The sequence below is a fragment of the Copidosoma floridanum genome, unplaced genomic scaffold (genome assembly GCF_036245765.1).
Source record: "Copidosoma floridanum isolate Cflo_tuat_1 unplaced genomic scaffold, Cflo_Japanese_pri ptg000029l, whole genome shotgun sequence".
Classification (NCBI taxonomy): domain Eukaryota; kingdom Metazoa; phylum Arthropoda; class Insecta; order Hymenoptera; family Encyrtidae; genus Copidosoma; species Copidosoma floridanum.
This window is the reverse complement of record NW_028321906.1, coordinates 9,362,306-9,387,476: the sequence shown is the minus strand read 5'-3', so window position 1 is coordinate 9,387,476 and position 25,171 is coordinate 9,362,306. Positions and strand designations below refer to the sequence as shown.

The following is a 25,171-nucleotide window of genomic DNA, read 5'->3' as shown; positions in this document are numbered from 1 at the left end:
GGCAACTATTGGCTGTTTTACAGTAATGAAAATAATACTAAAAATAATTACTAAAAAAAAGTTTTTCTTAAAAAATTATACATCCATATGTTTATCCATATATTTATAAATATGTATAATTATTTATATTTAAAAAATCACAATTTACTTATGTATATACATAAGAATTTAATTCACACTAGCTTGAGCCGCTGGCACGTATAAAGGCGGTTGTTCTCATCAATCGTCGTAAAAATCGAAAGTATCAAAAAGCAAAATACTAATTTATGTCTATAGTGTACTTAACACTTTTAATTAACCACATGTCAATTGAGCGCCCAAGCGCTTGGTCTAATAAAAAATTTATTATTTATTTTGCATCCTCCACTATCTATAACTTTTTTCGCTCTCTATCTTTCTTCATTACAGTCACACTATTTTATTTAAAAAATTCTCTTTGTTTATCCGTAATGAGATCATCGTTTGATAATTGGATTCAAGTCCTCTTTGGATCTCTTTCTTAGCTCCTTACTCAACTCCCGACGCTTTTTACTTATAATTTTTACTTTTATTAAACTTACATGTTTATTCCTTGCTCATTTAGTTTTTCTGTTCGCTTCGCTTCAGACAAACCGCAGTGATTTATAAAAACGCCTCTTCCTCATCCGGTCCAGTTCGCGCAGGTTATATAATTACTTCTTTAATCATAATAATTACTTCTTTGTTGAATCGCGTAAAAAGTTTATCAAGAAAAAACAATAAAAAATAGAAAACACATGGTCGAAGCAAAAAGCGAGTTTTCGTAAGGGAGGCTCGTTTCCCGCACCTTTGCTCTCGACTATATTATCGTCTACGAGATCGCGCTAAAAGATGGCACGCCATGGCCGGGCCGAGGCCTTTGGTGTTCAAGTGCACGAGCACCCAGAATTTTGATTTTTTTTTTTTTGTTTTATTTAATTTCTTACTCCGTCGATTTTGAATTTGATTCCTCCAACATCGACGTTAGAACAACAATCCTACTAGTATAAGATCGGAGGGCAAACGGACGCCTTGTGTTCTTGAGCACCAGAAAGCCGCGGACGATGAGCGCGTATATACAATAGTTAAAAAGTAAAAGACACGATCGGAAGAAGTATTGCTGCAGAGAGCTTGCTCGCTTATATCTTCTCTCACCACTTTTCTCTCTCTCCTCCTCTCTCTGGCAATAGACGTCTTCTCTGTAGTCCTCGTCATCTTTTTAAGTATCGAAGCCTCTCTCTCTCTCTCTCTCTCTCTGTTTCTCTTTTTCTGCTTCTTTCAAGAAAAGCCTCACCCTCAGAGGCCATCCTTAAAACCACCAGCGTCGGCTGCGACCGGAACAAAGGTTGATCGCGTTGATTTTTGATTACCAATATCATCAAAAAAGCAAGCATCTTCCCTTCCTTCATCGAACGTCTCCCCTGAGCAGTGCTCTAAGCACGGGGTCCGATTAAAAGGGAGCACGGAGAGGTAAGGGCGTGGCCGCGAGGCGCCTTGCAGCCGAGAACCTATCGCAGGCGTGAGACCAGCCGCCAACCCAGATAGAGGGCTATCGTCGTCCAGAGGGTTTCTCGAAACGGCGCCGGGATCAGCGAGGACAGTAAGCCCTCCGTCGATCCAGTCGTTGGGCTGTGCGCTGAGCTCACAACGTCCGCCAAGCTGGTGGCGCTGCTCGACCCGATGAATGGCAGCCTTGACTTTTCTACTTCGGCGTCCTGCAACAATAAGACAAACGGGACAAATCTTTAGTCGGGTGTTATACAAATTATCAGTGCAGCGCATGTATGGAATAAAATAAAATATAATTTATTTGACTAACTATGGACTTGAGGTCCTACGCAGTCGTACGAGGCCGTCATAACATGACCATCACACTTGGGTCAAAGAGGTTTCAAACACTTCAATTTAATAAATAAAAAATAAAAAATTATTACGGATCATGTTATTTAACATTGTGCGACTTAAACGTAGAAGAGTGTATGGGCTTGGAAAGGAAGGTTAAAAAAAAGTGCTCACATATCGAGACCATTTGTCCTGCGCGAAGAAGCCGCTAATAATCGTGAATCACTTTTATCGCCCGCCCACGAAAGTGCGAAACAAAACGACTTTGCGCACGTCGACCCTTCGACCTGCGATCTTCGTCACAATCCCGAGAGAGTCGGATGGCGTTTTCTTTGTATACTCACGTAACTGCCTAGATTATCGTGCAGATACATGGCCAGGGAGTGCGAAAAAGTCACATTAAACGAGAATTATGGCACTGTACGCTCGTTGTCAATTAATATCCAGGGAGTTTCTTTTCGCGCACGAGAGATTGCTTTTCCGTTTTCTCCAGAGCACAGTGGGACGTTTGGATGTGTATGGACGAAAATAAATAAAAGAGGGACCCACAGAAAATCGCACGGTCGATTGAATATCTACTGGGTAGTCGGGGGAGGCCGTTAATTGCATAAGGAATCACTTCGAGTAGGAATACTGTGTACTATTGCGCGGTATTACGAAAATGCGGGCGAGTGTCGTATTATTTACTTGGTGGGCATGTATGAAGATTTATGCGTGATAACACGTGCAGCAGAGAAATCACTATTTATAGCTACAGACATGTTATGTGAATGCTCTCCTTTAAAGCATTTTTATGTTAAAAAAAAAAAAAAAAAGTAGTGGAAAAATTGCCCGCGTGGTGATATGCCGCAATGCCGTTAGCTTTCTCGAACAAAGCTCCTTTGTTATCAGTATTACTATCTCAGTCATCAAAATCTAGGACTATTAGATGTATACATGTATTTTTTAGTAATAAAGTTATAACTGACAAGTATCAGTTTTGCTACTCTGGTCCCGTAAAATGTAGACATATTAACTACACTTAATCGACCTACTCCAATAAGAGTTCCGATATTCCATCTGTCACAAAAATTTTTCCAATTAATTCTCGCAAAGACTTGGAAACGAGCGCATAACACATATATTTCTTGTACAAGCTGCACATACAGATTACACCAGTAAATTACAAAACTCTTACGTTAATTTACGCTCGAATAAATCCATACCATAATATATACTTATAAAAGGAGATATAAGTGTGCGACACTGTACGCGTACACAAGCGTATAATACAATAACATGGCCGTGTACAATCTTGGGATTAAATGCGTGAAAAAGTCCCTGCATGAGTACGAGCCTTCTCTATCCACTCCCCTCCTTAGCATATTCCTCATCCAAAGAGCCGTAATGGCGCAAAGATCGTTCGCGAATGGACTCGGATCGGTGTAAAAGAGCGTGAGCGCGCGTGCCCCGAGGCTTTACGAGTTTACGGGGCATGGGTGCTTGTATGTACAGTCATTGCGCAAGGATAATTATGAGCCTAAGCGTAGTAAAACCCAGTTGAGAGAGAGAGAGAGAGGGAGGTGCTGCGCCTAGGTGGATGAAAAAAAGAGGCCTGAGGTGCTGTACGATCAAGGTGTGTGTGCGTAACTAGTTGGGATAGTTGGAAAGTGTTAAGTATGAGTGCATGTATTTACGAAGGTGTCTTGAGGACTCGTTAGGTATCGATCTTGATTGTTCCGAGAGCGAGTTTATGAAAAAAAAAATCACAAATTTGTCTAGTTCATTGTTTTCTAGCAGTCCCAGCTCAGCGTCCCTCTCTCTCGGTAAGATTAGTCAGATTTTAAACCTTGGGTCGTAATTGTAATTTGAATTTAAGGATCGCAGATAACTTTAAAAATCGGTAATCGTAGTCGAAACAGCGTCCTGATTTTTAAATCAACGATCTTACGCCCATTTTAAAATGATTATGATGTGTATATACATTTAAACAACTAGTCATGAAACGTCAAAGTTTGAATGAAAGCTTTACATAGGTTAGCAATCTGATATGAATACATTGCAATAAAATATTCCTGGTACGTTGGTTTATACCGGACAATTGATCGATTGTACAATTCAACATTCTTACTCTTATCAAGAGACATAGTTTGAGTACTGCAGTACTGCAATTTAGAAACAAAATGGCAAAAAGAGTCTCGCGAATAATACATTACACCTCAAACATATTTCACGCGCGTCTTTTACGCTCACTTTGCTCCCAAATGACGGCGAAAAATCACTCACGTGAGCCCGCCTCCCCTATCTCATTTGTATATCCACCTTGTGCACGCACGCGATTAAGAAGCTCGCACGTTCGGTACGCCTAATTAACGAGCGACACGACAGAGTACACCTAGTTGTGATACGCGTAAGTGATCCCAGCGTGGAATAGGGAAAAGGAGCCTCCTGGCACATGGAAAGATAATTGAAGATAATATCCTCGCAGAATGGGTTGGTTCCTGCTCACCCGATCCTTACACACGTTTGCATATACATAGGCTTAAAGAAGGGCCCCTCGTTTACATGCTCGCTTACATCTTCCCCTCCATACATATGTAAAGGCTCTACGAAGGGAGTGGAAAAAGAGACGGAAAGGGATCGTTCTCGCTCGTCTTTCACAGCGTATAGGTAGCTGTACGTGGTGTGTCTTTATCGTCGCTCCTTTCCACGCGCCGCCTAAAGAGATTTACGCGCGCTAAGGAGCCTGATTTTGGTGTCACTCCGTGGTTTACGCTCGCATGTGCCTTTCCACTTTGCTCCGTTACCATAAAGCTAGTAGATCTTTTGCTGATGGGAGGATTTTTTAAGGTCCTTCAGATGCGACTTGCCATTGTTCCTCCGGACGTGAATCTCTATTGTGAATCTTATGAAATTTCAAAAGAAAGGATACAGTATTTGTAGAAGAAACTAATAATGAATTTGTAGTGCGTAAATTTATGAAAGTCTTATAATTATACACCTTAAACATGGCCCTTAAAAAAAAATTCACATCAGAAAAATAGGAAACTGTAATATTCTATTTTGTTTCAACATAATGGTAACGACATAACATGTTGTATTTCTCAATATTTATCAACAAGACATCTATAGATCTATAGAATATGTAATAATAATTAGAAAAAAACCTGACGCTAACAGTCTCATAAACAGATCATTTAATTTCCAAACTCGAACACGGAACAAGTTCTTTTTTTCACGTCGTTTTTCAAATTCTCCCAATTACCTATTTCTCTCCTTACACGTACATTCGCACGACCGCGTCCATACCCACAAACACTCATCACCCAAATGAAATGCAGGGGGCACATATGACGGCACATAAGCACACTCTAGTCTTCTCCCTATGGCTCTGCTCGACAAGCTACTTTTAGCATCTCATTCCTCGAAATAATATCCATACTACGGTATTCACACTGTGCAAGTGTATTTGTACCATCTCACACGCCAGAATTTATGGGATATGTTGGAATATATTGGCATTCGTATGATTATATTTATTATCTTTCAGTCATTTATTACATTATTACATTTGTTTCTTAAGGATGAGCTTATTATGACCTTCGTTAATTTATCGCCTGTTAGCAAAATGGTTAAAAAAATTGAATATTGTCCGCTCAATGGAGCATTGATTACTCAAACGTCTTACAATTTTCTTTCACGATGGACTCTACAATAATTTTTGTGTATCTCTCTCAATGACTTGCAAATACGAGACTTATTTGCGCGTGACATCTTTCCCCTTTCCCTGAACCAACGTGCATGCACGAGCCTCTTTTCTCTTTACCCTTTTGCACTCTGCTGTTCGTTTTCGTTTGATTCTTTTATTTTGATTCTCTTTCCTTCGAAGACAGAAAAGGGGGAGTACACAGTGTAGCCAAGGCAGACGAAAATACACGCAGCTCGCGTTAGCTCTAATTTCGCAAGGAGTTAATCGTGTTTGACTTTTTCGATGGCAAGTGCAGCCCGTGCCAGAACGCCATAGGCCACTACGAAAACAAACTCGGCGAGATTTATAACACCCGCGTGTGATTCACTTGCCGTGCCACCTTTTTTCTCGCATCATCAGGGGGAATGATGATTATACTCCCCCGCCGTTTAAAATAAGCCTTAGCAGACCTGATGAAAATTTTATCACGAATTTTCTTCCAAATACTCATTAATCACCTCTAGCCGCATTTCGAGTGTTCGTATGTCCATCCATTTATTCGGCAAAATCAACAGCGTTATCACGTACTACACACACCCAACGTACGACGCGACGCATTAGGCAGCTCACTAGCTTGCACCGAGAGAACTGTTTCATTAATCTTCGTTCCAAAACGCCCTACGTACGTACAATACACCCGCCCCTCGGCGCGAGGCGTTTACGCGAACTCCCCATTGCTTCAAAGTTTTCCACCTAACTGTGGAACGCATAACCAACCGAGGAAGTATCGAGCGTGAAAGGGAGTGGAAGGAGCTACTCTCTCGAGAGAGAAAGATATCGGCATCTAGTCGTTTTCTCCATGCAGTTTCCGGGACGCCTTGAAGACTCGAGCTGCTCGATTTCCACTTGACTGGGCAAATACACCGAGTACCGGGGGAAACGAGAGTTGGGAGTTGTAAACAGTAGCGCGAAAATGACACCTAACCCCCCCTTCCACTCTCTTCTTCCATCTCACAGTAGATTGTATATGCTGCGCGCATTGTATACTACACCGTTTTCAAGTGAAACGACGGAGAAATAGATGATTGACAGTGAATTCGTGGAAAGAGGCAGGAAAAATCAGTTTGAGCGAAATACTTGTAGATATTGTGCATATGTACCATCATAAAACACGTTACTTTAATCCTACTGATGACATTGTCGTTGTGATAGTCAAGCATACATTGGTGCGAGTATCTACCTGGCCATATATTTTCTAGTCAAAGGTGTCAACGACATATTTATGAGCTAGTCTTGTAGGTCGAAAGGCAAAGTGAAATTTTTTCTTGCTATAGGTTTTTAAACTCAAGTTCTGTTTAAGACTTGGTGTGGAATATGTATATGTCTTCACATAAAACATATTAATATAGTGTTAATTTGTTTATGGTATTAATTATTTAAAATTCACAAGAATTTATTTAGATTAATTTATATATGTGCGTTTTACCAAACTCCAATCCTCTTAGGGAACTCAGTTGGAGTTGCTGATAAAATAAAATATAGACATCTGCTCAGTTCTACACGATTTTCTGGTTGAAACGAGGAAACAAAGAACACAACTGCACTTTATGCGTTTGGGCGTCAAGCAATTTGTTCCTGTGGATTCTTGCAAACAGGCGCGGCGATCGTTGGCCTCACTGTTGTTATTTCTCCTCTTTCTCTCAACTTTGGGTATTTTCCAAAACTGCTGTTTCCGAGTCGTTACAATGCTTATATCCTTACGGCTTAAGTATCCGTGACGCGCCTGTATTATACACGCATACGTGCATTAACGCAAAACAAATCGTAAAAGTACCCCGACGACTACTTAGCGCTTATTTTGCACGCGACTATAATAAGTGTAATAATAACGATAATAACAGTGTACATGCACGACAGACGGTGAAACATCACACAAGTTGTCTCATTATACATGGTGTATGTACTAGACTTAAACGTGCATTCAGCGGCAAACAAACAAGAAAAACGATCAGCCGAGGAGGTTTTGGTACGGTGGCGTAGGGTAATTACTCTGGGCCTTGAAAACACTACTGTGATTTTTTCCCGAACTGTCGGTCGAAGAAGCTGCTTTAGTGTTTAATGTATACCTTTGCGTGAACCGTTAGTCGCAGATATTGAATGTGGGGCCTGTCGTAAAAACGTCGCTCACGCCCTTTACGATCGAAATGAGAAAATTGTTCACGTTCGACGACAGCGTCAAGTGACACGTGTTCTTAACGAAGAAAGAACGGGAGAGCTGCGTGAGCTTCTGGCGAGAAAGTTCGCGTGGCTAATTGCACTTGTACTCGTCCATGCCGTCGTTATTCAATAAAATACCAAGTGCGAGCAACTGATGATGGGTTTTACTTTCGTATAGCTTCTCGGATGAGCCATTACAATGCAATTAAATCCGCTCAGGAACTGCGTGCGTTGTATCGATCACATTTTTTACGACGCGAAAACGAAATGATTTCGACGTAAGAAGCACTAAGATGTCGATTCCGTGAAATTTGACGGCCTCTGTGAGTCAATAAGTACAATAAGTCAATCGGCGCCTTCCGTATATTTATATAACAGAATTCAACTTTCCCGTGAAGAGCGCGTCCCGCCCGATACATTGCTTCTGTATCGTATGGGATGATAGAGAGAAACACTTGCTGCCAGCTGATGCCTAGGCTCGACCTAAGCCATTGCATTATCGAATTCCCTTGGCCCTGGGAGATCTCAGGGGTGCCATAAATATCAACACCACGGGGACTGTGTATTACACAAAGTACCGATACACCACCCCGTCGCCCCTCACTCATGTTGTGGCTTATAAGCAGCTCGTCGATCAAATATGCATTATCGGTCTACGTTCCCTGTTTTGCACGTTCTCCGCTTCCAGTTCCATAAATTCATTCGACCAATTATTTCCAAAAACGCGGATCGTTTGTAAGAAAATGAGAAAGTATCCCCATTTCCGATGAAAAAGTCTCTTTGAACTACACAATAGAGTGAGTGGTAGCCTTAATGTTTCCGACTTCAAACTGACAGGGTCAATCTACAATGATTCACACTCACTGTGGAGTACAAGAGGGTTAATAACGTAGTGAAGAAAAAAAAGAGACAAGAAATGGAAAGGAGGGCGAGTGTAGCGTTCACCTTGTACTTTTATTATCTGTTTTAATCCCGGAGACTCCGCTCAGCTTGCCTTCGAAAAGTCCCGAGAACGATCTAATCCTGGGGGCGTCTAATTATTACTGTTTAAGTGCTGGTAATCGAAGGAAGGGGGCAAGAAAGAAGACAGCCGTGAAATTGAAGAAATCTCTCTCTTCTTCATGTTGGAGGGGGGGGGATCGTTCGCGAGTAATTTCAAAGATTCGCCGTTTCAATGAGACTTGACCCTCCCTTACCGGGTTCCCCTCTAAGAGCCAAGAACCATTATTCTTCTTGTCTTCTTAGCACCGCGGGGATCGGAAGGGAGGAGCTTTAATTGATAAGCCACGCCGACGAGACACTGACTGTTTCTACTTAAATTCTATTGTGTGTTCTTCGTCTTCTTTTTCTCCTTTTTTTTAATTTAATTTCTCTTTTTTCTAGGTTCTAGTCAATTCCTATTTTTTCTATTGATCGTCGTTTTGTTGAATAATACTCTACTCATTTTAAATAATGAAGACAATAATGTGTAGCTTTTTTTTCAAATAAAACCCTTACCCTCTATAAAGTTAATTACTGAAATACAACAATGGCGGATTCTCGCGTTCTCGTAGAAATCATCCCGAGCCCAAAAGCAATAAAATCGGAAATTACAGTAGCTTGAGAAGTTAGTGTAGAGCTTCGCAACAATATCATGGAATATGAATCCACCGAGATATATACCATAAGTAGGTGTATGTGTTGTGCGCGGCTCGCGCTACCGTACTTTGCACTTAGGGCTCATTTACGACGAGCAAGGCACGCAAAAGGTCCGGCACGAGTCGCGCTAATAAGAGAGTACACGGAGCACAATAAAAGCTCGTTCCGAAGACCGTTAAAGCCTCTCCCTCTCTCACGAACTGTAGCGGCTTCATATTCTGACGTGGCAAAATCTCATTTGTCGGGTCATTGGTTTTTTAAAGGGCTCGCTTGTTCTTCGTCTACTTGTCGCGAGAAACGTGTTGTCGTCATAAACGTAACAACCCTTTCGGACTGAGCGAATGCTCTTTAACACTCCGTGGACGCACGAGAAGTGACGAGAACAACGGAATACTCATTTTTAAATATTTTGGAGGTAGGGAGAAGTATAATTCTTTTTTTTTTTTTTTTTTTAGTAACTGTACATGATACATTTTGCAAAATCGTAATTACAAAAAAAAAGTCAACCAACCTTGGTTTTAGCTGCGTGGAAGTCGTCAGCGATGGTCCTGAGATTAGCCCCTACGGTCGCCCACTCCCTCTCGTCTAGGCTACTGGCAAGATGGTGCACGCAGCAGTTACCGTGTGTGGCGCTGCATTCAAGCCTCGATTCTGCTTTGTCCGGCAATGATCCCTCGGACGTTAGCCTGCGCCTACGGGGCTTTGGTCTCGGACTTGGCACCGGTGCCATCGCCGATGGCATCATAGCCGATATGTTGGCGCCGGCAATTATGTTCTCCAGTGAGCTTGCACTGCTTAAATTACTGTTGCTGTGGGTGTTGCTATTGGTGTTGTTGCTGGCGATGCCTCCGCACTCAGGGAACTGGAAGGTCGCGTCGCGGGTCGGACTGTTGGGTGCCGAGGAGGTCACCTGGGGTGGTGGTGGTGGCATCTGTTGCATGGCGGAGAGCACTAGGTCTGGCAGTGGTAGTCGCGAGAGGTCCGAGTCAACCAGCAACATCTGTTGGTCGCGCGACTCGCGCTCCGAGGACTGTCGGCGTGGTAGTCGAGCTGTAAGTTCATGAAAATTGTAAAGATTTAGAAGAGCTAAGCGTTTTATGTTTTAGATACTTTGAGTTCGACATTCATACACATGCAAAAGAATTTGCAAAAATGTTTGTTACTTAGTTAAAATGATAAAATGAAATGTTTCAATCGATAAACAATAATTAAAATCTAAAATATCATTTTCCAACCACAATTATTGAGCACAGTAATTTTATTTTTAATGTTCGCATGTGTACTACTACCATTTTTATGTGATCTAATTTTAGAAAAATCCCTTTTTCAATGTGTTGTATTTTATCTTTTTCATGTTGAATTTTTTGTGAACAAGGTTACAACAATACTGCTTGTTTATGGTTACCTTGCGTGCACATCAAGTATAGTGCTATTGTTCTATTATAAACTTTGAATATTTATATCATATCACAATTTTATTATTTATTTTATTCTATGCTTTTTTTATGTTTTACTTTGTTTGGCCATAAAGACTTTCTTGAAACATTATTCTTGAATTCTGGACATGTCTGACCACACTTGTATACAATCTGTTTGATACTTGTAAAATGCTTGAACTACAAATTTGAAACTACCATCCTAAAAATAATGAAGTGAGTGTCAGTATTGACGAATTTTTTGTAGAGACGCTCACAAATACAAAGTACAGCGAGGCATCACATAAACTCAAGTCGAGATATTATAAATCAGATCCATCCACAATAAAACTGATTAAAAAGCCATCCGTATTTATGTGAAAAAAAATTGGATTAATGATAGTTTGTAGCGAGCCAGCACACGCAGAAGTGATAAGTACGAGCGCCATGACCTCCGATAAAGCCTATTACACGCATAGCTGTATATCCATAAATATGCGTTCTAGCGATGCTTACTTATGAGGCCGAAAAAAAATCAGAGATGGATACAGCTGTAAAAACGTAACGCGGTGAGCGCCTCTCCTTCCACGAATGCATTTATTATCTATTCGGCTCGACCTCCTTTTCCGCAATTACATACCCACCGCGAACTGTTTCTCGCTCTATGGCGTTTCAACGAGCCAGTGTATGTGTATATATTTTTAACCTCGGATTTACCACCCTGTCCTATTAATAAACTTTCGTCACTTTCATGGCGCGGTTCTTTGTCGTCGCTGCAGTATACAACACCACAGGTTTTTTTTCTCTACGATAAAAAAATTTATCTCCTCACGCGTTGCTCGTTAAACGCTGATACCGTAAAACGCTCTGTTTGACCGCAAAAAGAGACACAGCATAGTTGTAATAAATGTATACACTAGAGTTTTTTCTAAATCGTCTCATTGATTTAATTAGACAAAGAGAAAAAAGCTTGATTTACATAAACTGCTCGCGTTTCGAAACTGTAATAGGCTACGCATACAAGTGCGATTCAACAAAACCGCACCGACTCTGTCCACCATATCGTGAATGTTTAAAAAAAAAGCACCGAACGTGGGCTCATCTCCCCCATACATCGCGAAAGAGTTACCAACACACACTAAAACCGACAACTCTTATCTGACGAGTATACGTATTTATACCCTCACAACTAGAAAAAAGAGACAGCACGCACTTTATCTACTGAGCTATGGCAGACCGCGCGTCTGACCACAGCGATTACTTTTATCTGGGGCGAATTCGCGAGAGCGAGGCAAAGACGGAATGTATATACTTGTAAGCGTGACCGAGCTCGCTCTTACAGGTCACGCACCGCGAGATCTGTCTCGTTCTCTACGTCGGCGGCTTTGGAGCTTTACGAAGTCTGTCAAATCATTGTGCAAGATGTATGGACTGACGCGTTTCTTTCTTGCATACACTCGTTTTTTTGGGACGAAACTTGAATTTAGCAAGAAAGTATCAACAAGCAAGCATTATCATTTTCAGTCACGAAAATCGTTAATTTGGGGGTTAAGTAGTACAAGTCAACGATGGTCAGACAACAAATGTTGTTTTTTAAAAGACAAACTGCTTACTGCGTGATAACCAAGTATCTACGCACAATTTTAATATAACGAGTTCTTTTACGTGAATGCATGTACCACTGAAAGTAAATTAAATAAAATGCTCCGCAACTGTCAATTTAGTGGTCGAGCAACCTTTCGGGGTGCCAGTGAGTCCATGATAACGTGTAAGTTTTACTGATCTCGTCCTTGACATTAGATGATGATGATGATGATGATGATGATGATGATGATGATGATGATGATGATGATGATGATGATGGTGATGATGGTGGTGATGATGGTGATACGCGATTCTCTTTTGCACGACTAATTTTTACGTTCTTGCACTTTCAAAGGAAACATCTCGCACATATGTTATTTGTGTAAAAAAAAATAAAAATAAAAATAAAAATAAAATAAAAATTTAATGATACAATCTCAAGAATAGATGTCAAACTTGGGAGTTGATGATGACGAGTTGGAGCGTAGGGAAAAATTATATTAATCTGATAAAGTGTCGCTTAAGCAGCTTGTACCGATATATATATATATATAAGCATATAGGTGAAAAGTCGCACGAGTGTGTACTACGTGTGTACGACTAATTTGCCATGCATCGCTCGCCGAAACAAAGAAAATCCGCCTCTCTCTCACGTTCACACACATGCATATGCATGCACACATATATACTCACAATTTATACTATATATAAACTTAAGGTTTTATACATACACTCATTACAGTGGGAACAAAGATGACCGAGCCGCATTGTGCAGTGTATACGTATGTGCACATGCACATGTAGGTACGCTTAAATATTTTAATCGTCACTAATTCGCTGATCACTAACGCGATGTGCCTGCTCCTATAACACCCTACCTTTTTCCTCTCCAGACTTTTTTTTGTTGATATTAATTCCTGCGATCGATCAGCCTATTGTTTTCCTCCATGATATGGTTATCTTTGGCCGATGCGTCTAGTTAAATGCCCTTTTGCAATGAAAAAACGTGGGAAATGGCAGCAATAGGACACAAAGGGAAAAATTAAGTACTAGCTTCGCCCGATAGTGCTAAACTTTTTTTATTATACTCCATCGTACGGAGAAACCTATTTATTACCTCAAATGTTAGTGGTATGATAATCAACGTTATACATAGCTGCACTGCCACTTATACTATTACCAACACATAACATATTGTTATCATGCGACAACTAAGTTTTCTCTGCATCGCTTTGCAGAGATTACGTTACAGCACTCAACGATTTTTTTCTTTTGTCTCAATGTACTACGTTACGCTACGCGTAAACAAGCGACACACTGATTCATCCGCTCACCGATGGAAATAAAAAAAAAAAATTTTAATTGTGACCGATCAGAGGAAAAATGTACAAGTAAAGCCCCTATGACCTCGAAATAAGAGACAGAGAGATACACATGTTCAAATGGGAAGGTAAGGGTTATAAAGATACGAGAAAAAAAAGAGAGGCAGAGCTATCTGAATTCGCAAAAAAGTGCAGTAGCAGAGTGTGCGCGCATGTGGCAGATACCAGCATGTACCTGAACTTGGAAAAGAGACCGTCTTTAGTACACGTACGTTTGTGAAAAAAAAAACTAGACGATAGGCACCGTAATCGAGACCTTTTTTTCGACGCATATAAGAACGAACGTGTGTTATGTAGGTAGACCAAAGCGCACACGTGTGTCAGAGCACACGTGAGTCACAACTGCATCGCACGCGCGAACCGGGCCCTTTGTACTGTAGCGATACTCGCGTCACTTTTATCAACCGCACTTCGGTTTGAGTGTGTAACGGTACAACATCGTAATTGATACGTCGAAGGATATTGGGACACTATAAATTGAAAAAAAAATCCAATTACTTCGGTGAACAGTTATTTCTTTCTTACATGGATGATTCGAAATACAGCACGTGCATTGAAGTTGGAGAAATCTTTCGATACGTCATAACGTGCATTCAAAGATAGATCTTCCAAAATAACAATGAACACAAGATGGAGCATCTTTTTATCAGCACTCCATTTCTTGGTACTCAGTACAGTTAAAAACACGAAATTATAAGAAATCAGCTGTACCTACATCAGAAATCTCAGATTCATATTTTTTTATCCACCTGCAAAAAAAAAAGTAATCGCTTGTCTTTGGACCCTTTTTTCTCACTTTTCCCTCCACTACCCCATTTTTTTTTAATTTCTACGGACGATGCTGGCCAATTGCAGAGCGTCGTTCGTTGATTCCACGAAACGAAAAAGCCAAGTGCGAGAACTTGTACTTAACGGAAAATTGATCCGGTCCACGCGACTGCACTTATGATTCACCGATTTCGCCGAGCAGGAGCTAACTGCGCAGCTTTTTTTTTTTTTTTTTTATATCTCGCAATCCTTCTAAATAACAACGCGCGCTTGTAATGACGCCATCGTTGGACACAACGTGTTTCGTATGAGTTAGGATCTGTGCTTCGAATGGACATTATACTAAATAAGAAAAAAAGAGTAGTACACAGGCATACGCTATGCGAAAAAAAATCGCTGCACCGATCGATGATTTCCTTTCTCTAATTACTCATCCACAGCGCAGCAGCCTTGTTTTCCCTCTCGATCATCATCGATGTACAGTGCCCAGCATACAAGTGACAGAGCCAGCTCTCCCTACTCTCACGTATACAACCGACTGACTGACCGCTTGTGACACACACGCCGCGCGCATAGCTGCAGCAAGTATAGTTGTACACACAGCGAGCAGCGCTGGTTGTCCTTTCGCTGGCGCGCTACTCTTCGCCTGGTATCTCCCGAGCCGAGCACAAAGAGCCTCGCTCAAGGCCGCCACACTTGCCTCCTCTCGCCTCCTGTCCCGTGTATGTATGTGTGTGCAAAAAGTGCATCCGCGAGCGAGAAAGTACCTAGACGCACTACTTCATGCGTGTGGCGCAAGTTACGTATGTGTGTGTGTGTGTGCGTCCGTTCGCTTTTTTTTTATTATTCCTTTTTCTGCTTATTTCTTTTTTTTTCACTTTTGAATTTTTTTTTTTTTTTTCTTGTCTCTCTATTCGTTACACTAATCGTAGTGGGGGAATCATTGTTTGTTTGCGTCGCGCGAAACGGTCGCGTCGATGTTTTCTGTCGATCGCATTGCGCTCTTTTTTTCATCCGATTATTTATTGTGGCTTAGGGAAACGATGACGTGCTCGGTTTGCGAGTGATAGTACAGTGTTTTGTTGATGAAATATATATGCTCGTCGTAGAATCTTTCCTCCATTTACTGTCTTCTATGAATTTGTGTTCATGTGCATTAAGATCGAGCGTGACTCGATTCACTAACTTTTTCCGTGTTTTTACTAGAACAATAAGGCATGTTCACGCACGTGTGTAACCAGGTGATCAATTTTCTGTTGAGAAAGAGTTAATAGCTGCGCACGTAATAAATGTATGTTACATGTACTGCTCGTATAAAATTCACTTTCTTATCTAGCCATAAAGTGTGATGGTCGATTAATTACGAAATCGGCCTATTTGAGATGAAACTTTCCGCGTGGGTTGATATGATACATACTAATGATCGATTGTCGAAGGCTAATTTGCAAACGTAATAGTACTGCTGTTGAATTGAGAAGTGGTGCAATCATGCTAATCGATTTATCACTGAATAAAAGAAAACGAAAAATTCCGATAGCAAACCACTCGGTAAACATCTACTCGAGTCCAGCGTAAATCGATTTTCGGCTTGCCGTTATTGCATGTGAGCTATCCGTCGGACCCCCGCGTTTCGTCTTCCCATGGAATAGACCTGTGCTCCCTTCTCCCAGCGACTCTTTATATTCGCAGAATCCCCTGCAGAAAATTGAATTTGAAACTTCTTCCCAGCATATACACGTTCGCTGGAGATGAGAAAAGTGTATGCAAAAAAAAGAGAGAAAAAGATACGAGCTATACTGTATATTATACGGCCAAATCCAATACAACTATGATATTCGTGCGCGTTTCTTCCCATACGCATATCTTCGCGCAGTAATTTATCGTGCATGTATTATATTCTCTTCCTCTTACTCCTACCTTCTTACATATAATATCAAGTTTATTTTCCGAGAGACTCTTGAAAATTCACGTGGCCGTAAATTTACGTACCCATGACATTCAATTCTTTTTTGATTAGTTCTGCACACTCAGATTTTCATACGTGCAACAACGACCGTAAGGATTGGAAAAATTGTCTGTTCGTTGTTCACAGGCGAAGATTGCGTTTCCACCGAGAATGATGGTTGGTATAATAGTGGCAGAAGGAAGATGCCAAGGTGCTGCTATTATCGCTCGAGTGCGCATTTTTATCTCCCGATGCGATGATTCCCGTATTTGTATCTTTTGTACTCATAAATACGACTGGTTGCGATCGCTCACTTTGCTACCTTTGCGCATTAATTACGCCCGTGCGAGTGTATGTGTGTATATGTACTGACACTACTCCCGTCGAAACAAAGGAAAATAAAGAAACGCAGAGAACATTAGCGGAAAAACGAAGGAAACACAACTTGGTGCTGCATACGTAATCGTCAACAAAAGCGATATGCACTCGATTGATATTCAGTCGATGTAAGTTTTTTTCTTTTTTTCTAATCGCTCTTTTGCTTGCTGTGCGCAAAAACGTGCCTTGTTATATGCTTGAGAGACAAACTGTTGGAAAAACTCTCACGTGACGCGTGGATAATAGTGATTAGTTGATGAATATTTTACACTTCTCTACCCAATTCTAGCTGTAATATAGTGTACTCATCAATTTCTCATTAGTTAGCGAGTACAAGTATTTTAAATCGTGCAGTGTAATTGCTGTATGCGCAATAATCCGAAATAGTACTATTAGCACGGTAAAAAAATGCTATCGTGGACAGATGTATATGGACAACATAAGTACTTAGTTTTTTAAGGGCTGCAAACTTGTCGATTAGTTTTTGCTAGTCTGACACCACGAGTAACGCTGTTCTTTTCCGGCTAAGTGTCGCTACGTCAGAATACTAAACATAACAAATACAAATCGAAAAAATCGATCTGTATTAGTACATAGCTAATGACTATCAGGTACCGCAGGGCAAGCTGATAATCATCCGATCATCAAAAATTCATCGTATTACCGCGAAAAGCAAGTCGCGGTAGAGTGGCCTGGCAAAGGGAAAACAACGACGAAATTGATCGATACGCACCGAGAACCCATGCACACCTCCCTCTTGTGAGAGAAAGATAAAAAAATACTCCGTCAGTGTCCACGCGACGCTGTAGGATGAATTTTTGATGTGGGTTATATACGCGAATACGATTCCGCAATAACAAGTTGGCTGCATGTTTCATGAAACTTGGAGAGCCTATAAGTGCGTTTTCATCGTCATTGGACATTCCTCAGTTTTGTTATTGTTACTGCTGTCATTTGTGCAAGAGTGTGTGTGGAGTAGCTGGAGTAAATAATGCAGCTCGTGGTGGGTGAGGATGCAAAAAAAATGACTGAGTGGAACATAAGATGATCGTTTTCTCTCGATCGAGGGCGAAAATACACGTCACGGGGAAGATCATATACTATTTTACTGTGATCAAAGTTACAGACGTCTAAGGCAGTTGAAAAGAGGGGGATGAGGTAGTCGATCACTCGTTCTCCTTTGCGATTCAAGGGAGTTAAGCGAGGCTGACGAATCGATAATGTAAAAACTGTATTTTACTTCAGAAATGTAGCGATCTGTCAATCACCGTCCGATGAGTCTCATTTTATGCATCGAGCCTCTTATTTCGCAGTGTCAGGATGGCTGTATGTTAGTTCGGCCTTATAAATAATTTTTGCAGCTACCAGTAAATAAGAAGAATAAAAAAAATCATCCTTGTTGTCTTCGGCACGCAAAGTATCATTTAATCAATCAGTCGGCGGATCGTACTAAGGAACTCGAGGAAACTTGCCGCTGACACTCTTCGAGAGCGACGGACGAGGTGAGAGGCTTCGAGGCTTTTCTAACATGTACGTAACGCGAGAAGCCGTGATGGGTATACATAGGCACATTTCTAGCCATGCGAAAATACGGGTGCGGATGGCACGCGTGAAAATCAAGTGAAATACGAGGGCCGAAATTCTTGGCTCGGGTCGGGCTTTTACGCCAGCTGTTTCTATAAATAAATGTGCCCTGAAGGAGCTGCGGGGAGAGAAGGGCGAGAGAAAAAGAGACCAAACCTCCCTGTGCGTCGGAGAGCAGGGGGGCAGATCTGATGCAACAGCGAGTATCTGCGCCCTCGGTGTTTTCGAATGCGGTGTTTTGCTTTTCTTGGTCCCGAGTATTCGTAACTATATGGTTGTTGACCCTCAGAACGTGTGCATGAGCTTTTTGGCACTATTTCCGTGCCAGCATGCAAAAATAGAAGACTTTTTTTGTACATATATGAGTATCGTCACTCGGTGTACTAGCCATAAACTCGTGGTTTTGGTTATTCTGCACGTAAAGGGAAAAAAGGAATGTGAATTCATTCGTCCCTATTGCCCAATCAACATAATATATCTTTTGCCCAATTAGCTCCAAGCTTTGACGAGAAAAAGCAATAGGAGGTTAGGGAATCGTTGCAATCATTATTTTTTCCATACTATTCGGAGCATCACAGTTTTTACCAGATGGGAGTATTAATATCAGTTTCAGTAGGTGTTATTATTAGCGGTTTATTGGTTAAAAATGGACTCGTGATCTTAATTATACTAACTGCTCATAGTTCGATAGGCTCGAGTCTTGTGGAAAAAATGGCCACACTACAAATGCATACATCAAAATAGAAAAATATTAAAAATAAGTACAAAGTATAGTAGCAGAAGTTTAGATATTTTAGTGTTTTTAAGTATACTGTAGAATATTTTACTGTCGATACACTTTTCGTATGGAAACTTGGATTAAAAATTTTTTTTTCTATTAATTGAAAAGATTCGGCACACCTATGGTGGACAATTACTCCTCATCTGTTGTTAGAAAAATCTTTCCAACAAACAAGTTTTCCCTCTGTTTTATTATTTTTTTTTTTTAATTCATCAAAATATTGAAGGTACAAAAAGCTACACTTTTGACAAATGTAATACTTGAATTTTCATCCCTCCCTCACCTTCAAGTAAAAGACATATTACATATAAAACAACTTAAGTCTACCAACGACATATTACTTGGATTCTTAACTTAATACAAAGTCAGCCTCATAAATCATATCTCGAAGAAGCTAAAAAGAAAGTGCACTGCTTGACATAACTTTCCTTTCGTGGTTGCACTCGGACGAGCAAAAAAAAGAAATAAATGAAAGCTCGAAACAAAGCTCCGGTTTCTACGACAACGGGAGATATTAAGACGCACAGTAGTATTTTATATACTTTGTGTGTCCTTTTTTATTCGCTCACTATAAAGAAAAATCGAATTCATACACGCAAGATTTTACGGGTGGCTCTACATCCTTTATCATACTGAACCGACTCTGCTATTATTATACAGTTGCGCTACTTCTGATACCTAATATGATATATTATACCATCGTTCCGTCAACTTGCTTCTCGTTTCTACTTGTTCATCTTTCGCGACATGTGCATGTGTGCAAACTTAATGCATACGCACACGCGTTCGACTCGCAAAGATAGGTCGGAGTAGTGCATGAAAGCAACCGAGCAAGCGAACAAGATCCAACGAAGCGAAGGAAGAAAAAGAGAGGAGAAAAGAGAAAAACGAGAAGCCAGGCAGGGTCACGGCCGGACATCGTCTACCCAGTGTGTATATGTATATCTTTTCGCACACACCCACACGTTACATGTGTTTTTCTTTCTCTCTCTCTCTTCTGTGTACTCTCGTCTTTTATATATGCGCACTCTTGCAGTCTTTGGTGTTTTTTTCTGTATACAACCTGAGAGAAAGAGTGTGTGTGAGATAAAAAGAGTATGGGGATATAAATTATCGCGCTCGGCGGAGTTTTAGCGTCGTTTGCGAAATAATACAACCGTAATGTGAACAGCGAACTGCGGAGCATTCGGTTTTTCGATGTCGAGCCTCAGGACAAATTTGATTTCCCCAAGTGCACTTTTTATTGTCCGTACACCGTATGGCCAGGTATTTTTGCGGCTCGTGTTTCTTCGTCTGGCATTTTTACGCGATCGATTGTACTTACTGGAAAACCTGTTTTTTGCTATCTATTACTTTTACGAGAAGTATCTATCTTACGAGCAAGCTTTTCTTGTAGCTCAAAAGACAATGCTGCACTCGAATCAATGTTATAAAAAAACAATTTTTACCGTCAGCTTTCAAAAACTGATTTGGACTCAGAAAAAAAAACAGCACACGTTACAAACATAGACATGGCAACTTGTCAATTTCCGCGTGAACTACAGTTACTTCGGCTCTTTATTTCCGCCATTGTTGTCGGAGCGCGCGCGTTTTCCTTGAATCATTCATAGACTTGCGCAATTATTTCTTATTTGGAGCTCGGCAGCGAGGCGCAAGAATTTCAAGAACGCGTGAATCACTTGACTGCTGTTACGTTTCACGAGTTTGCGCACCGATCCGTAATTTTTGTGTTCGGACAGTTTTGAGATCAGTGACTTTACAGTGGTCTTGAAAGAGAAAAAATACTAGTGCTGAGAAACTGTGAGATTCCACATTGGTTTTGCTGATGAGGCTGCATATTGGGACGTAATAAAACGGCGAATCAAAGTGTTTTTAGATTAGTGTTTTGATGTGATGATTTGTTTAACTCGATGGCTCAGTTTGTTTCAAGTGTCCGTTGACTTTAATTTCATTGCAATGATGTATGATGCATAACATCATCCAATTTAAATTTTTTTTAGATTGTACAGAAAAAAAGGTTGTAGAGTTTACAAAAAAAAAAAGCTAGTTTTATCATTATAAACAGCTGATTGCACTGGCATAAGCAAATAAAAATTTTTTTCACTATTTTTAATCATTAATTGAAATATTTTTTTTTCGCCATAAAAGGAACTTTTACACTTCTAGTGTCTGAACACATGGAAAATAAACAATGTTTCCAAATACTACTGTACGATGTGTCAATGTCCTCATCGCGTTTTCAATACCTCTCGTCTCTTGCAAGAAAAAAGCTGCGGTCTGTTTGTTACAGGAACAAGTTAATACTTGATTATTCAACAAAACAACGCGTCGCTAAATGCGTGCATAATATTTTTTCTATCTCGTTTTCTATGACCAAGAAAAAAGCGCTTGTTACGTTAACGATCCATGCCAAAGTCAAGTGTACGAATACGCGTCGTTGACTATTAGATAACTCATTACGTCTCGCATAGAGTAACCTGCTCTTTTTATGTTAACAACAATAACAAACCATTTGCATTATCTTAGACGTAAGTAATTAAAATACTACCTGGCGCCGATGTTTACCGCACAAAACACACCGAACACGCAACGGTAGAACTTTTTATTGCTTCCTGTCTCACTGAATCGATCAAGTGTTGCTCATGTTTCACGAAGTGCCATTGACGGTCGTTGTCGTGACACGTAATGAGCGCATAATAATCACTACAGTGCAGGGCGGGAACCGTCGATCGACGGTCAATGATCACTAACCGCCCGCGCTCAACTGCACTTAATCAAGTATTACGCGACCGCGGCTGAGAATGGGGAGATTAAATTTTTTTTAAATTCATGTTTTCGATTTTTTTATTTATAAAATTGAGTTTTTTAATTATAAAATTTAGTTAAGTTCTAGCTTACTCGTTTTCCCCGAGAAGTATACTGAATATGTTTACTCCTGTCATAGCTTGTGGAAAAAACTCCCAACAAGCTATACTTTATTGCCGTACAATGTAGTTGCACTTCAGTTTTAATGGTTTATGAAACCCTTTATTTATTTTCTTTTTTTTAACTAACCGTTTTTACTTCAGTACAATTATTTAATCACTTGCATAACTTTTCCAAACTTATAAATGTTGAAAAATATTTATATAAAAATATCTATTTCAATTTATGATACTGATTAGGGGTGTTATCAAATTTAAAGTATTGTTTTAAATTCTTCATGGTTTTTCATGTTATTAGAATTATTTAGCAATGTCCGTAGTCACGAAAATTAACAAAAAAATCACCAATGGGCAGTGTAGCTTAATGTTTGTAGTTTTTTTTTTTTTTCATAAAAAATTTTTAATTATGTGGCACAAAAATCTTAAAAAAGAATAAAAAAATCGATACCAAAAGTAAAGTGCACCCCAGAAATGTTTCTATCTTGATTCATATTACGCACACCTCAAGTATCGTAACATTTGTCACATCACGTCGTACTCAAAGTATTCATCACACGACATACCCTAATTAAAAATTGAAAAAAAAAAAAATAATAATAAAGGTGAGAAAATTTTTCTAAAATACTCACGGTTCCTGGACTGCAAGTATTCGTACTGGGCGCTTCTGATGACCATTATGTTCTGCAGTGCCTTGTATACATCCAGCAACAGCTTTTCCAAATACAGTTGCCTGACGCGGTAAAGCTCCTCTTCATCTGAAGGATTCGTAATAGGGATGGCCATTTTTGTTTCTAATTCGACTTGGTCAAAGTTTCAATAATCCAAACGTCTCAGTGGTGTACGTATTTTTTAAATTTTCTCAAACAGTCAAAAACACACTCGCACTTTTGGAAAGTCCGAGTTTAATGTCCTCTAATCTAAGATCGAGCTTATAGTTTAAATTTCTCCAATCCCGATCGCTCAGCTCAATTCAGCGCAAAAGTTTGTATCTTTTTTCCCACTGACGTGCTGTGTGGAACACGTGTCGGTGATCTGATGATTACGCGCGGCACGTGGTTGAACTTAGGCGCACGCGCTTCCGTGTTTGTATACTGAGTGCTTGCTGGAGCCGGTTATGCTGGGTGTACAAGTATCCAAAAGTCACCTGCGAAATCTCCTATAGGGCGGATCTTCGTAAGGATCACTTTCCATAGGTTCTGCCTTAGCTGTACACTCCACTGATTTTTTAATTGAAGTGAGCTTTGCGGGGTAAAAAATTGCGAGTTACACTCGAAAGTTCTAATGTTTCACTCTAATGTACTTGGGTCTGATTGTCCAGCGTCAAAAGGGTTGATGGCACGTACGGTGTGGGAGTTCAATAAAAAAAATCCCGCAAAATGTCAGTCAGTATTACGGAGCTTCAGCTGATAGTGAAGACAAAAATGCAGAGTAAATGCTTTTGCGTGTATCGTCGCACAACTGTCACTGCACAAGCTTATGTGTACACAGTTGACTTTAACTTATGTCAATGCGCGTCAATGAAACAGCAAGATGAAATCACAGTTTTTTAAGTATTTCTCTTCGTTACACGCCAAAGAACTGAGGTGCAGAAAAAACAGAACAGAAAAAAATTTTTACAGAAAAAAAAAATGCCGAACTGTGCAAGATACGACAATGTATCTGCCAAATTTGCAAAGTGTAAAAATATCACGTACACACCACTGTATGGAAAAAAAATGTGCGATACGCGCGAACGAAGCCGAAACAATTTCTATTGTACAAATATGTGAGAGAACGTACAACTGACTTCGTTCAGAACTCTTATGGGTATCGCGCGAAACACACGGGGACACAGAAAGAGAGCCAACACGAAAATACGTCCGCTTCTCTCGAGATCCTGCTTGGTAATGATTCTGCTGTTGCCCCCGCGCGCACGTTGCTCTCCACACCGCGTATACGCGAGCAACCATTCCCCCTCCTACCCACCCTCTCCGACCGACCATATAGCTGGCTTCCTACAGAATAAGCACGTTTCAACGCAGTGGGGGTCGTTGCGCGCGCAAACGCTACTCACCGCTGCATTAGCTAGAGGAGAAGTGAGAGGGAAGGGAGAGGCATCATGTGTATTTGTATAAGTGCAGGTATATATACTATACAACACGAACGGACAAGGGAGGTGCGGCGAAAGGGCAAGGGTAGAAGGAGTATGGGGATGGAAGGGTGGGAGAAGATCGCGAAGAGTTGAGAGAAACTTGCGGCGAGGGATGCGTTGTACCACACGAAGAGTGTGCACTGGCTGGGCAAAATTATAAATGCGCTGGGGCCCCAATCACGTTGTTGGGCCCTGTTTAGAGTTTTTTTTTTTGCTTTATTGTTATATCGTACAATATGAGTATTTTCGATGACAGGTTTTTTTGAGATTCATTAAGTGTCATCCACCTCAAAATTTACTTGGCGATATATTTGGACTAATACAGCAACCCCTCAAAGTTTTATTTTATTACCTTTTTTTTTCGATTTATGTATGAGCCAACTTACGGCATGGAGGCTCATACTTTTCCCTAGTTTTTCAGGATCACTTAAATTATTTTATGCAGAAAAGGTACAGTTTCATTTTCTCAAAATACATAGACCAATGCAAGAAGCTTAACATTCTATAAAAACATTAAAATGAGTCCAACAATCTAGAAAAACAGTTTAGCAAAAAACTGGGTTTAATGTTCTCTTTGAAAAAATGTTCAATAAACAATAGAAATATCCATTAGTTAATCATTCACTATTAAAATGTTAACTTAGAAAGTTAAAATTCACTAAAATAACTTATTGTTCGTTTAAGTTGGGCTATGAACATAAGTTCGAGTAAGAATATGTGACCTCTAGAATCCATTTCACCCCTTAAAATTTTTAAAGGTTACTATATTATAATACTATCTTATCTGTCCAACTTGTTTCAAAACGACTGGTCGCACACGAATAATTATGGTAATTAGTAACAATGATTGATTCTGAAATTTTCAAGTGAGATAAAATTACATCTGAAACCTCATTAAAATAAGCCTTATTAAAATAT

The 25,171-nt window shown here is 40.2% G+C and overlaps 1 protein-coding gene across 1 annotated transcript; it reads right to left on the bottom strand.

Annotated features, from left to right (window-relative positions):
* Positions 1-912: 912 nt before the first annotated feature.
* On the bottom strand, positions 913-23,990 carry LOC106644687 (uncharacterized). The gene is made up of 3 exons (XM_014360313.2): positions 22,752-23,990; positions 9,873-10,411; positions 913-1,712 (listed from the first exon to the last, which is right to left on the bottom strand). Exons 1-3 carry the CDS (start codon positions 22,903-22,905, stop codon positions 1,506-1,508), a joined length of 900 nt encoding a protein of 299 aa, XP_014215799.1. The 5' UTR covers positions 22,906-23,990; the 3' UTR covers positions 913-1,505.
* Positions 23,991-25,171: the final 1,181 nt, after the last annotated feature.

Excerpts from the sequence above, each read along its gene's own strand:
- LOC106644687 (XM_014360313.2), bottom strand. The coding sequence starts at position 22,905 with ATGGCCATCCCTATTACGAATCCTTCAGATGAAGAGGAGCTTTACCGC. Across the intron at positions 10,412-22,751 it reads ATACTTGCAGTCCAGGAACC|CTCGACTACCACGCCGACAG; the intron begins GTGAGTATTTTA and ends ATGAACTTACAG. Across the intron at positions 1,713-9,872 it reads TCCACGCAGCTAAAACCAAG|GACGCCGAAGTAGAAAAGTC; the intron begins GTTGGTTGACTT and ends TTATTGTTGCAG.